This window comes from Bos indicus x Bos taurus, chromosome 12, assembly GCF_003369695.1.
Source record: "Bos indicus x Bos taurus breed Angus x Brahman F1 hybrid chromosome 12, Bos_hybrid_MaternalHap_v2.0, whole genome shotgun sequence".
In the NCBI taxonomy this organism is placed as follows: domain Eukaryota; kingdom Metazoa; phylum Chordata; class Mammalia; order Artiodactyla; family Bovidae; genus Bos; species Bos indicus x Bos taurus.
The window spans coordinates 72,660,606-72,673,218 of NC_040087.1; the positions used below are offsets into that span (position 1 = coordinate 72,660,606).

Consider the following 12,613-nt stretch of genomic DNA (forward strand, 5'->3'; position numbering starts at 1 on the left):
TGGAACCTCTTCCATGCTGGGGCTGTGCTGCATGTCCTTAAGAAATCTTCCTGGATAAGCTCCCTGCCAGGCACTGTCTTGTTTGCATCATTGTCCATCTCACCACTTAATATTATCAGCTTTAGTTACTTCCTTTGCTTCTTATTTCCTGTCCAGTTCCTCTAGGATCTAGCATCTCAGCTTCCTGAGAGTATGAACTCTCTTCTCTTTATTCACAGGTTTATCCCCAGAGCCCAGCATTAACATTGATCACATGCTTAGGAATATTTGGCCTCCTAAGATGAACTTACTGAAAAAAACCAATCTTACTAATATCTCTATTCTCTATCTTTTAACATAATTTTTAAACCAAAAAAAAAAAAAAAATCAACTTGTTCATCTATATCCTTCCCCAGGACTATTCTTAGTAAATCCTGAATATTATGTATTTCATCTGCCAATATTTCAAAATCTATCTCCAAAAGGATTTTCTTTTAATACAATCATAATATTATCATCCCACCTTTTAAAATGTGTAAATTCCTTAATTATTGACAAATATCCAACCATTTATTTTTTCCCAATATTTCACACATTGGCTTAGAAAACATTTTTGCAGTTTTTAAAAAAAATAATTATTTATTTTTATTATTTATTTGACTGTACCAGGTCTTAGCTGTGGCATGTGGAATCTAGTTCCCTGACAAGGGACAGAACCTGGGCCCCCCGCACTGGGAGCACAGGGTCTTAGCCACTGGACCACCAGGGATATCCTTTGCACTTTGTTTTGAATCAGGACCCAAATAAAGTTATATCTTGCAATTAGTTGTTTTGTCTCTTAATTCTCTGTTAGTCTATAGGTTGAACCACCAGCTCTCTTTTCCTTATAACTTTCTTGATAAAGAAAATGAACATTTGTCCTGCTGAGTTTCTCTCAGTCTGGATTTTGCTGCTTCAATCCTACTGTGTTATTTACATGCTTTCCTTTTCAGGTTTTGCCTTACGCTTATTCATTATAATTATATCACAAAGGCATAGACCACAGGTAACCACAGCTCACTATGGAGAAGCCCCCGCAGATATCAACATCTACTTGTCAGATGCTATTTACTGAGCCTTCCTCATGCTGTTGGAGAAGGAAATGGCAACCCTCTCCAGTATTCTTGCCTGGAGAACAGACAGAGGAGACTGGAGGGCTACAGTCCATGGGGTCGCAAGAGTCAGACACAACTTAGCGACTAAACCACCTAAACCGACCACCTCATGCTATACATGCATTATCTCCTGGGATTCTGCTACTAAGGCTCTTGTTTTCCAGATGAGGAAACTAAGGTTTAGAAGTTAAATGACTTGTGCAGAGGAATAGCTGGGATTCAAACCCAAGTAGAATAACTCTGGAGTTGTCACCCTAAATGCTCTCACAGCTCAAGAACTCCACAAAGAGACAATGGCAAGTCACTTAATAGAGGGCAGAGTATACCTACACTAAATACACTAAGAAGGAAAAGGTGGTGTGGTCTTTCCTGCCTCTTCTTGGCCACCCCCTGGGCACACCATACAGCTACCACTACCACTCAGAGAGTCTGTTGAGTGGTCAAGAGTTGGCAGGTTCCACTCATTTGATAAAAGTGTGCCATTAGTTTATTATCTTCATATGTCATTAACATTTTAAAGTCTTCATCTAACAGCTATTTCTATGATAACCAAAAGAATGAAAAAATGTTTATAAACATAAAAATTTTATGTTACAGGTTTTAATGTTTCACTGCTTAACATCAAAACCAGTTGCACTGTCTTCAAAGGTTTTAAACAGAACCCATTCTATCCATTTTACAATAATATGTTTCTAGAGAACCATCTCAACACTATTTATCAATATTTAGTTTTTAAATAGCATTTATGAAACAAATAGGCAATTATCGATATCCGGGATCATTGATGATTTCACCTAGGGGTTGTGTACCCAAGGCTAAACATTAAACCTTTCTAACAGGATTCTTTCCTGACTGTTCACCTAGTGTAAGCACACTTCTCCCAAGGCGCCTATTGGGATGGTCCTGAGTACAATTAATCACACTGCTTTCTGCACCTACACCCACTTCTCTACACTCTCTCCTGCTTTGGCTCCACCATTCCCTAAACCCACTAAGGCCTGTTCAGTCCTATTTAGCCAAAATGACTGGGTGTGAAATCAGTCTAGTCAGTCTATTGCTTACTTTGATATCTTCAAGGATTCTTCCTTTCTCCACCTAATTCATAAAAGATACATACACTGACTTCATTACACTCAGAAATGACAATATTTATCTTGGGTTCAAGAACAAACAGTTGGAGATTAAGAACAAAAAGACAAGAATTTAAAAATTTTTAAACAGTGCTGTTATACTAGCAAGTATTCTTCTTCTTAGAAAATATATACACTGAAATATTTAGGACTCTGCAACTCACTGCCAGATGGCTTAACAGTAATAGCATGATACAGAGACAGAGGAAATAAAGCCAATGTCGCAAATGCCAATAATTGGTGGATTTAGTTGAAGGGTATAAGAAGTCATAGCACTGTTCTTGCAATCTTCCTGTAAATTTTAAAACATTTCAAAATTTAAAAATGAGTGGGGGGGAGGGGGAATCCACAAGATGCAAGCATTCCATATCATCTGGGGCCCAACCTCAACAGCAATTTGCACCTGGTTTATTTTTCATTATACCTGTTAGGAGGAGGAAACAGCTTCTTGAACCACCAGCTTTTAGATAATTCAATAAAGCACTGCAGACAAGGCTGCTTGTTAAATTATTAACCCGTGTTAGTCTACACAAGGTAATGAGCCATGTCATCTGTTAGTTAAAAGTACGCTTTCGCTTAAAGAGTACTTTCTCCTGATTTAAACAAATCTTAAACAAAAAAAGGGCAGGGCTATAGGAAAGGACTCTCAATATCCCAACCAGTAGGCACTGAGGGTTTTAAGGGCCAATCGCGAGGCAGCGTCCCACCTGGTAATAGCTGGCTTTGGCCTCGATCATCAGCTGCTGGGTGGAGATCAACTTCTTCCTGCGTTTACACTCTTCCTTGAGCAGCTTGATCTCGCCGGCCTGCTTGGTGAGGAGCTTCTTGCTGTGCTCGCCTTCGGCCAGGCTCCGGCGCAGCCGCTCCTCCAGGCCGTGCAGCTGCGAGGTGAGGAACTCCTGCGAGTGCAGCAGGTACTCGATGGTGAGCTGCGCCAGGCGGATGAGCTTCAGCAGCACCGGGTCCACGCCCGACTGGCAGTGAGGGCACTTCTCATCCTCCAGCTTGCAGAAGGTGATGTTCATGATGTTCTCCTGCAGCGTGAGCACGTCCACGGCGCCCGCCACCTTGTCCACGTCGATGGCGCTCAGCCGCCGCCAGTCCACGCTCTCCAGGCGCGGGCGGAACTGGAAGAAGGGCAGGGGGCCCGACGCCGCGCTGGGGGGACCACAGGCCATGGCCGCCCCGCCCGCCGCGGCCGCTGCGGAGGCGTCGGGTTCCTCCAGGCCGCCGGCGGAGGCGAGCGGGTAGTAGACGTGCTTCTGAAAGGGCTGCGGGAAGGAGACAGAAGCGCGGGGAGGCGGAGGGAGCTGGGGGTCCCGCCGCTCCGCCATCGTTTCCCCCACCCCGCCCCGCCGCATCGGCAGGCGGGCATCCCCGGGTTCCCGGCTCCTTACCATGCTTGGAAGCAAATCCGCCGCCTCCGCTGGCATCGGGGGAGGGGGCAGTCCCGTCTTCCCGGCCCGGGCCGCCGCCGCCCCACCCCTCGGGAGCGGGAGAAGGCTGGGTCCCGGCGGCGGCGGCCTAAGGTCTGGGCGTCCAGGCCGTTGCTATGGCAGCGCCCCGGGCGGGCACCTGGAGCGAAGTGCGAGGCGGCCAGCGCGCGGTCAGCGGGCGCCCAGAGTCCTGCGGGACCAGAGGAGAAGTCGTCGTGGGCCCCAGAGGACAGCGGACCACCCTTCCAGGGGACACACTTCCCGGTTCCCCAGATGCCACCCTCCAAGTCCCTAAGGCTTGGGGAACCACATCCTAGCCGCCAGCCTCTGACCCTCGCCTTAGGTTTTGGGATGAGAAATAGCCATTCATCCTCATCTTTCACACGCAGCTCAGAAAAACGTTAAGCCACAAATCTTTGCAAAAATCAATGGGATGGAGGGGAGCTGGCTGCCAGAGGGCATGAAGACACTTTGGGGGTATAATAAAAAATGTTCTTTATTCTGATTGGGCTGTTGATTACCCAGGGATATATATACATTTGTCAAAACTCATTGAGTGGTACACTGAAAATTAAGGGTCCATTTTGTATAGTATACTTATAGTTGTTTTAAGAATTAAATTTGTAGTGTAGTCAATTATATTTGATGGAGCATGTGAGTGTGTTAGTCCTTTAGTCTCCTGCCTGACTCTTTGCAATTCCATGGGCTGTAGCCTGCCAGGATCCCCTGTCCATGGGATTCTCCAGGGAAGACTGGAGTGAGTTGCTATTCCCTTCTCCAAGAGATCTTCCTGACCCAGGGGTCAAACCCGGGTCTCCTGCATTGCAGGCAGATTCTTTACCATCTGAGCCACCAGGAAAGCTCTTACAAACCAGAGAACTTCCCAGAATGTGTAATACTTTACTTGTCTTTTCAAAAGGATACATTTTCAAAACATGAAGATGTAAACAATTATATGGAGGGGAAACTTTAAAGGGCCCTGGTATTTACCTTACAAACTTGTGTGGCAGCTGCATTCTGTTTTCTGGAGGGGCTAAAATATTTCTAGCAGCAACCTGTAGACCTTAGGCCTCTCATTCTCCAGGTCTTCTGGGGGCTGCCTGTGGCTACCACAGAGATGCATGAACTGAGGAAAAGCCAACCATCCCTCAGTCCACCAGGGAGTCCCTGTTTGGACCAACCATCAGGAAAATTTCTGTCTTTCCTAACAGCCAAAGAAGAGAAGAAAGGAAAATACAGTTGAGAGTAACTGGAAGCAACGTTGTAATATCAACCATATCCGGCCCTTTCCAAACACTGAGAACTACAAATAAGTCCACATGAAAGCATCCAAAAATTTAAGCATACACTTCATAAGACTTCACAGAAACCATACATCCCAATAATTTTGAATGGGATTTTTTGGGGGGAAAAGAGCTATTACCGATTCACTGCAGCCAGCATACAAATCTTACAGATCTAGCTTCAGGGTCTGATTCTTCCACTTGCAGACCCAGAACAAGTTATATCAGCCCTAGGCCTCAGTTTCCCAGTCTGCTTGAAAGGCGTCAGGACACCAACCTGGAAGGTCTGGGTACCATGGACTCCATCCACTGGGCTGCAGGATCAGCGGGAACAAGGGCGGTGGTCTCTTTTGCTCACCGTTATATCCCCAGCACCTAGTCAGGCAGAGAAAAGGTGTTAAGAATTTGCCAAAAGGACACGTGGATAAAGGATGATCCGAATGAATTAGGCGCTTCTTTATGTAAAACGTCAGCTCCCGGCCCCTGTCCCTCGTATTTCCTGTGCCTCTGGCCTGTTAGGGGAATTCACCCGGGCTCTGGGCCTGGCGTGCTGCGATTCATGGGGTGGCAAAGAGTCAGACACGACTGAGCGACTGATCTGATCTGATCTGGGTTCAAGCCCTTGGAAATGAAGGTGGGGGTCTCTCTGCGCGCTCCCACTGCATTCGGGGGAGGAGGTGCGCGGGACCCCGAGGCGCTCATCTCCGCTCCCCGCCACCAGCCTGGCCCCGAGCGCCGCGTGGTTGGCCACCCTGGCCCCTAGGCTGAATCTGAGTCGCAAGATGGCCGGAGCAGGAAAGAAGGGGGCCCGCTTTCCCATTCCCTCTGGCCCCCAAGCCTCAGCGGGGCCGCCAGCCGGGTGCAGCCTCTCCTGCCCCGGGCGCACCGCTGGGCCGACCCGCCGAACCCACAAAGACAAAGGCCCGGGAACGCGGGCTCCAGTGGGGCCTCGGCGCCGCCCCTTGAAGGCAAGACAAACGGGGAGTGAGGATTGCGGCAGGCAGGCCCTCGGGGTCTGTTGCCTTGGCTCGCTTCGGCGAAAAAGACGGAGGAGGCCATGGCTTCGCGGGCACCGAGATGCTCCGGCCTCCCCTGCACGCCTGGCGCATCCCGGACTCACCCCAGCCGCGCGCTCCTGGGCGGGCGCCGGGCGCTGCAGGCGGACGGGGGCAAGGCTGGGGACGCAGATTCTAGGGGTGCTGCTGGCGCAGGCGGGCCCGTGGAGGCCGAGGAGCAGCCAAGCGGGAAGCGGTGGGCCGGCTCCTTCTTCCAGGGCGCAGGGTGAGTCCTGTGTGTTCAGGGCAAGTTGTGGCGAGGCGAGCCGCCTGGCGCCGCTCCGAGCCCTCCCAGATTCCCGGGCACGGGCGCCTCCGGATCCCCCACCCCCCTCCCGCCCCCTCCCCTCCGCGATCTCCCTCCAGCTTCTTCTCTCGGCCTCCAGGCTCCTCTGGCAGCTGGGCGGGACCGTGCGAGTCTAGACCGCAGAGCTAAAATGCGCTGGGCCAATCCCGCTGTTGGTGCAGACACGTGGTACCTAGGCGCGCTCTGTTGCTGGCGGGGGATGCTAGCCCCTGGAAGGTTTTTCAAAGAGAGACCAGATTCACTCCTACCCTGTGGTTAGCCTAAAGCCTCAGCTAGCTAATTTCCCATAGAGGTAGGAGCTTTATGTGAATTCCTTCTAAGAAGAGATACGTTTTAATCTCAGTAGTCTGCAGATGCAAGAGACCTTAAAGAGTCTAGCTAATACAACCTTGGGAAAACCGGATTAAAGACGATGTGGCAAAGCACACAGTAATTTAAGATTTCTGTGCCTTGGCACGTGATTTCCCTTCTCTTTTGGTTATGCCCATTTTAGGGCGAAAAGCACGGATCTCTGTTGACAGGAAGCTTGTCAGTGGGGTAGAGGGGATGGATGTCCTGGGTCAAGAGCAAGGTGACTATCTTTGAAGCTAAAAATGGAACACGGTCTCTAACAATGGGACAAAATTCCATATTTTTAAATAATGAATAACCCTTAACAACCTTGAGGTTGACCCGGGTTGAGAAATCTTAGTGCATCTTTTGCAAAATCTTAGTGCCTGTTGAAGCAAAATTGTTCTTCAGTTAGAAAGGAGTAACTACAGAATTTTTGTTGGATGTTATTCATTGGAAAAGACGCTGATGTTGGGAGAGATTGGGGGCAGGAGGAGAAGGGGACGACAGACGATGAGATGGCTGGATGCTATCACTGACTCAATAGACTTGAGTTTGAGTGAATCCCGAGAGTTGGTGATGGACAGGGAGGCCTGGTGTGCTGCAATTCATGGGGTCGCAAAGAGTCGGACACGACCGAGTGACTGAACTGATGTTACTGTAAAAGGCCTTTCCTTGTGTTTCTCCTTGATGGAATTTGCTTTATAGACTATTTAGCATGAGGCTTCAAACATAGTAATAGCTCAGTATGTATTTATGTTGAATTCCTTCCTTGTTTTAATTTTTACTTAAAGTCATAAGGTCTTGGGCTTCCCAGGTGGCTCAGTGGGTAAAGAATCCACCTGCAATACAGAAGAGATGGGCTCTATCCTAGGGTCAGGAAGACCCTCTGAAGACGGGCATGGCTACCCATTCCAGTATTCTTGCCTGGAGAAACCCATGGACAGAGGAGCATGGTGGGCTATAGTCCATGGGGGCACAGAGGTTGGACAGGAAGCGAAAGGACGCGCGCGGGACAGCCTTAGCGGTTTTTGTTTTTTTAATTTGTTCAATTTCAATTCAATGCTTAAATTTGAAAGATCCACAATCCCATAAAAATATTCCAAAGTAGTATGAGTAAAGATTTCTAGATAGAAATTTCAGGCAATGTGAAGGAGACATGGCCAGTTCAGTTCAGTCGCTCAGTCGTGTCTGACTCTTTGCAACCCCATGAATTGCAGCATGCCAGGCCTCCCTGTCCATCACCAACTCCCAGAGTTCACTCAGACTCACGTCCATCGAGTCAGTGATGCCATCCAGCCATCTCATCCTCTGTCGTCCCCTTTTCCTCCTGTCCCCAATCCCTCCCAGCATCAGAGTCTTTTCCAATGAGTCAACTTTTTGCATGAGGTGGCCAAAGTACTGGAGTTTCAGCTCCAGCATCATTCCTTCCAAAGAAATCCCAGGACCCATCTCCTTTAGAATGGACTGGTTGGATCTCCTTGCAGTCCAAGGGACTCTCAAGAGTCTTCTCCAAAACCACAGTTCAAAAGCATCAATTCTTCAGCGCTCAGCTTTCTTCACAGGCCAACTCTCACATCCATACATGACCACTGGAAAAACCATAGCCTTGACTAGATGGACCTTTGTTGGCAAAGTAATGTCTCTACTTTTCAATATGCTATCTAGGCTGGTCATAACTTTGCTTGGCCACTGCTTTGCCAAGTCTGTATTTTGTAGCACTTCGTGGGGGGTTGGGGGAGTTGTGTTGTGCACGCGCATAGGATGATAACTTCATCAACATGATTTGATGATGCACCTTTTGCGTTATGGGTATTCCCACTCGCAACTCTGAGTATATTATGGCACATATGCAGAATTGGAAGAAGTAAGATGAACCAATGACACACCCAGATTTCTCACAACACAGCCCCGTGTCATGACAGGGGCAAACATGATTTTCCGTCTGGGAAATTTGTGGTCTTAAAGGCTAGCGGCTTAGCTCCAGGTAGAACCCTCTGCCAACTCAGGCTGACCTGCCACATAAAGGAAAGTCAATTGGATTGGGGGCTTGAAGGTAAAGAATATTGTTTTGTTAGTTGCTGTGAGATTCTTTGCAATCCCATGGACTGTAGCCCGCCCAGCTCCTCTGTCCATGGAATTCTGCAGGCAAGAATACTGGAGTGGGTTGCCAAGCTCTCCTTCATGGGATCTTCCCAATTCAGGGATCAAACCTCTGCCTCCTGTGCCTCCTGCCTTCGAGATGGATTCTTTACAGCTGAGCCACTGGGGAAGCCCTGCAAACTCTCTAGGGCAACCATTAACAAATTTAAAAGAGTAGTATGATTAATATGCTAAGAGAGGAGATAAATGGAATGATATAAACTGCTCCATTAGAAACAGAAAAGGCAGGAAAAGGGGGCAAAAAGAAAGAATAAGCGGAATGAACTTCCATGTTTCTATGCATGGAAACATTTGCAAACATGGAAGATATTAACCCAATGATATTAATAATCATTTTATATGTGAATAGTCTAAATTAAACAATTAAAAAACAGAGCCTTCTCAAAGTGGATGAAAAAAACAAAACAAAGACCCAACAGTCTGTTATCTATAAGAAAAGTCACTGCAAATATAAAACTTAATATAGTGTGAAAGTAAAGGGATGGAAAAAGATACATCATAATTCAAAAGAAATCTAGAACAGCTGAATTAGTTTCAGATGAAGGAGACCTCAGAACAAGAAAAATGTTCAGGGATTAAGAGGAATATTGTATAATGTTGAAGGGGGTCAATGTTCCAAGAAGACATAATACTAAACAGGTATGTATGTACTTGTATGTACGTAAGAACAGAATTTATTTTCATTTATGAAAATAAATGAGGTAAAACATAACTGCAAAGAGAAATAGACAAATCTACAATTACACTTGGAGATTTCAACATCCCTCTTTAACAATAAATAAATCACCTAGGACAAATTGACCGGAATAGTATTATCAATCAACCTGATCTGATTGGCAATTATAAAATACTGCATTCAAGCTGGTTTTAGAAAAGGCAGAGGAACCAGAGATCAAATTGCCAATATCCACTGGATCATGGAAAAAGCAAGAGGGTTCCAGAAAAAAACATCTATTTCTGCTTTATTGACTATGCCAAAGCCTTTGACTGTGTGGATCACAATAAACTGTGGAAAATTCTGAAAGAAATGGGAATACCAGACCACCTGACCTGCCTCTTGAGAAACCTGTATACAGGTCAGGAAGCAACAGTTAGAACTGGACATGGAATAACAGACTGGTTCCAAATAGGAAAAGGAGTACGTCAAGGCTGTATATTGTCACCCTGCTTATTTAACTTATATGCAGAGTACATCATGAGAAACGCTGGACTGGAGGAAGCACAAGCTGGAATCAAGACTGCCGGGAGAAATATCAATAACCTCAGATATGCAGATGACACCACCCTTATGGCAGAAACTGAAGAACTAAAGAGCCTCTTGATGAAAGTGAAAGAGGAGAGTGAAAAAGTTGGCTTAAAGCTCAACATTCAGAAAACTAAGATCATGGCATCCTGTCATATCACTTCATGGCAAACAGATGAGGAAACAGTGGACACAGTGGCTGACTTTATTTTTGGGGGCTCCAAAATCACTGCAGATGGTGATTGCAGCCATGAAATTAAAAGACACTTGCTCCTTGGAAGGAAAGTTATGACCAACCTAGATAGCATATTCAAAAGCAGAGATATTACTTTGCCAACAAAGGTCCATCTAGTCAAGGCTATGGTTTTTCCAGTGGTCAGGTATGGATGTGAGAGTTGGACTATAAAGAAAGCTGAGTGCGGAAGAATTGATGCTTTTGAACTGTGGTGTTGGAGAAGGCTCTTGAGAGTCCCTTGGACTGCAAGGAGATCCAACCAGTCCATTCTAAAGGAGTTCAGTCCTGGGTGTTCATTGGAAGGACTGATGTTGAAGCTGAAACTCCAGTACTTTGGCCACCTGATGCAAAGAGCCGACTCATCTGAAAAGACCTTATTCTGGGAAAGATTGAGGGCAGGAGGAGAAGGGAATGACAGAGGATGAGATGGTTAGATGGCATCACCAACTCAATGGACTTGGGTTTGGGTGGACTCCGGGAGTTGGTGATGGACAGGGAGGCCTGGCATGCTGTGGTTCATGGGGTCACAAAGAGTTGGACATGACTGAGCGACTGAACTGAACTGAAAAACATGAGAATGCACGTTCTTCTCAAACTTGCATGAAACGTTAAAAAAGATATATTGCATTCTGGGCTATCAAACACACCTTAGCAAACATGAGAGAATAGAAATCATGTGACATATGTCCTCAGACCTCAATAGAATTAAACTAGAAATCAGTAGCAGAAAGATAGCTGGAAAATTCCCCAATATTTGGCGATTAACCAACATTTCTAGGTAATATATGGGTCAGAGAAGAAATCTCAAGAGAAATTTAAAAGCATTTGGAACTAAATAGAAACACAACTTTTTTAAATGTGTGAGATGCAGTGAAAATGGAGCTTAGAGGGAAATTTGCTCATTAGAATTGAGTCCCTAGGTTTGACCTACACCCAAGAGGAAAGGAATCATGTTTGCCTTTTGAAGGAAGGAAGCATCAAAGATTTTGAGGCCATATTTTGAAACCACGTTGCAACCAGTACCATCATATCTCTTTCTTTGTTCCCGGGTGGCTTAAGTAGAGAAAATGATTTTGTGGCAGTCTCAACTTAACAATTCAATGGAACCATTTATGTGTTGCCTTAAACTGACTTGGACCTGGAAGATGAGTTAAAAACAAAACCCAAACCTAACTTTCATGGAAGGTGTGGCTCAGTCCTGGTGTTTTGAGTGGGATGGGAAGGGTCCTACAAATCAGATAAGAACTTGTATTTAAATGTCATACTTTGGATCCCCTGATGAATTTAATCACAACCAGGGCTTCCCCAGTGGCTCAGTGGTAAAGAATCTGCCTGCAGTGCGGGAGACCTGGGTTTGATCCCTGGGTTGGGAAGATCCCCTGGAGAAGGGAAAGGCTGCCCACTCAAGTATTCTGGCCTGGAAAATTCCATGGACTGTATAGTCCATGGGGTCACAAAGAGTTGGACACAACTGAGCGACTTTCACTTTCACTTGAATGATTCACTTGAATTAATCATTCACTTGAATGATTTCACTTGAAGACAGAAGTGAGACAGAAGCGATTTTCCTGCTATAATTTTTGCTGGCAAGCAAAGTCATATGCCTCAGGGTGTCCAGGGTGTCAGTGGGTAAAGGGAGCAGCAGAATTCTATGTCTAGTCAAAACTTTCGTCATGTCAAGTGGCTGTTGAGACAGTAGTGACTGCACTGGGTTTTTTCAATCAGAGGATTAAACTCCCAAACCTAAAAGTCCCAATGCTACTGTTCCCCACCCCAAACTGCTCTATCCCTTTCTATGATTTTGCAAGTATCTAATTAGGTGCAAATATCCTGAGATGCAGGTTCGATCCCTGGATTAGGAAGATCTCCTGGAGTAGGAAATGGCAACCCACTCCAGTATTTCTTGCCTGAAAAGTGCTATGGACAGAGTAGCTGGTAGGCTACAGTCCATGGGGTCTCAAAGAGGCAGGCACGACCGAGCCTGCATCCATGCACACACCTTGCTGCTTTAACTACCTAGAGTGGCTTCTACTTCCTACACTAAAGCCATACTGATGCTGTTTTTATTACTAAAAGTTTATATCAAAGATGTGGTGAAGAGGTGCCTGGAAGGCGATGGCACCCCACTCCAGTACTCTTGCCTGGAAAACCCCACGGACGGAGGAGCCTGGTAGGCTGCAGTCCATGGGGTCGTGAAGAGTCGAATACAACTGAGTGACTTCACTTTCACTTTTCATCTCCTGCATTGGAGAAGGAAACGGCACCCACTCCAGTGTTCTTGCCTGGAGAATCCCGGGG

General features: G+C 46.4%; 1 protein-coding gene across 5 annotated transcripts in view; it reads right to left on the minus strand.

Moving 5' to 3' along the window:
- DZIP1 (DAZ interacting zinc finger protein 1) overlaps positions 1 to 6,440 on the minus strand; it is a 50,676-nt gene extending 44,236 nt beyond the window's left edge. Inside the window, exons 1-6 of one of the 5 annotated variants that reach the window (XM_027557828.1) lie at positions 6,103 to 6,365; positions 5,260 to 5,357; positions 4,881 to 4,903; positions 4,690 to 4,805; positions 3,661 to 3,889; positions 2,971 to 3,573 (exon numbers count right to left, since the gene is read on the minus strand). In XM_027557828.1, coding sequence (XP_027413629.1) covers positions 2,971 to 3,573; positions 3,661 to 3,696 — 639 coding nt within the window. In that variant the 5' untranslated portion in view covers positions 3,697 to 3,889; positions 4,690 to 4,805; positions 4,881 to 4,903; positions 5,260 to 5,357; positions 6,103 to 6,365. Of the gene's footprint in view, positions 1 to 2,970; positions 3,574 to 3,660; positions 3,890 to 4,689; positions 4,904 to 5,259; positions 5,358 to 6,102 lie in introns of all 5 variants that reach the window. The other 4 variants (XM_027557830.1, XM_027557831.1, XM_027557829.1 and 1 more) reach the window with 4 other exon arrangements.
- Positions 6,441 to 12,613: the final 6,173 nt, after the last annotated feature.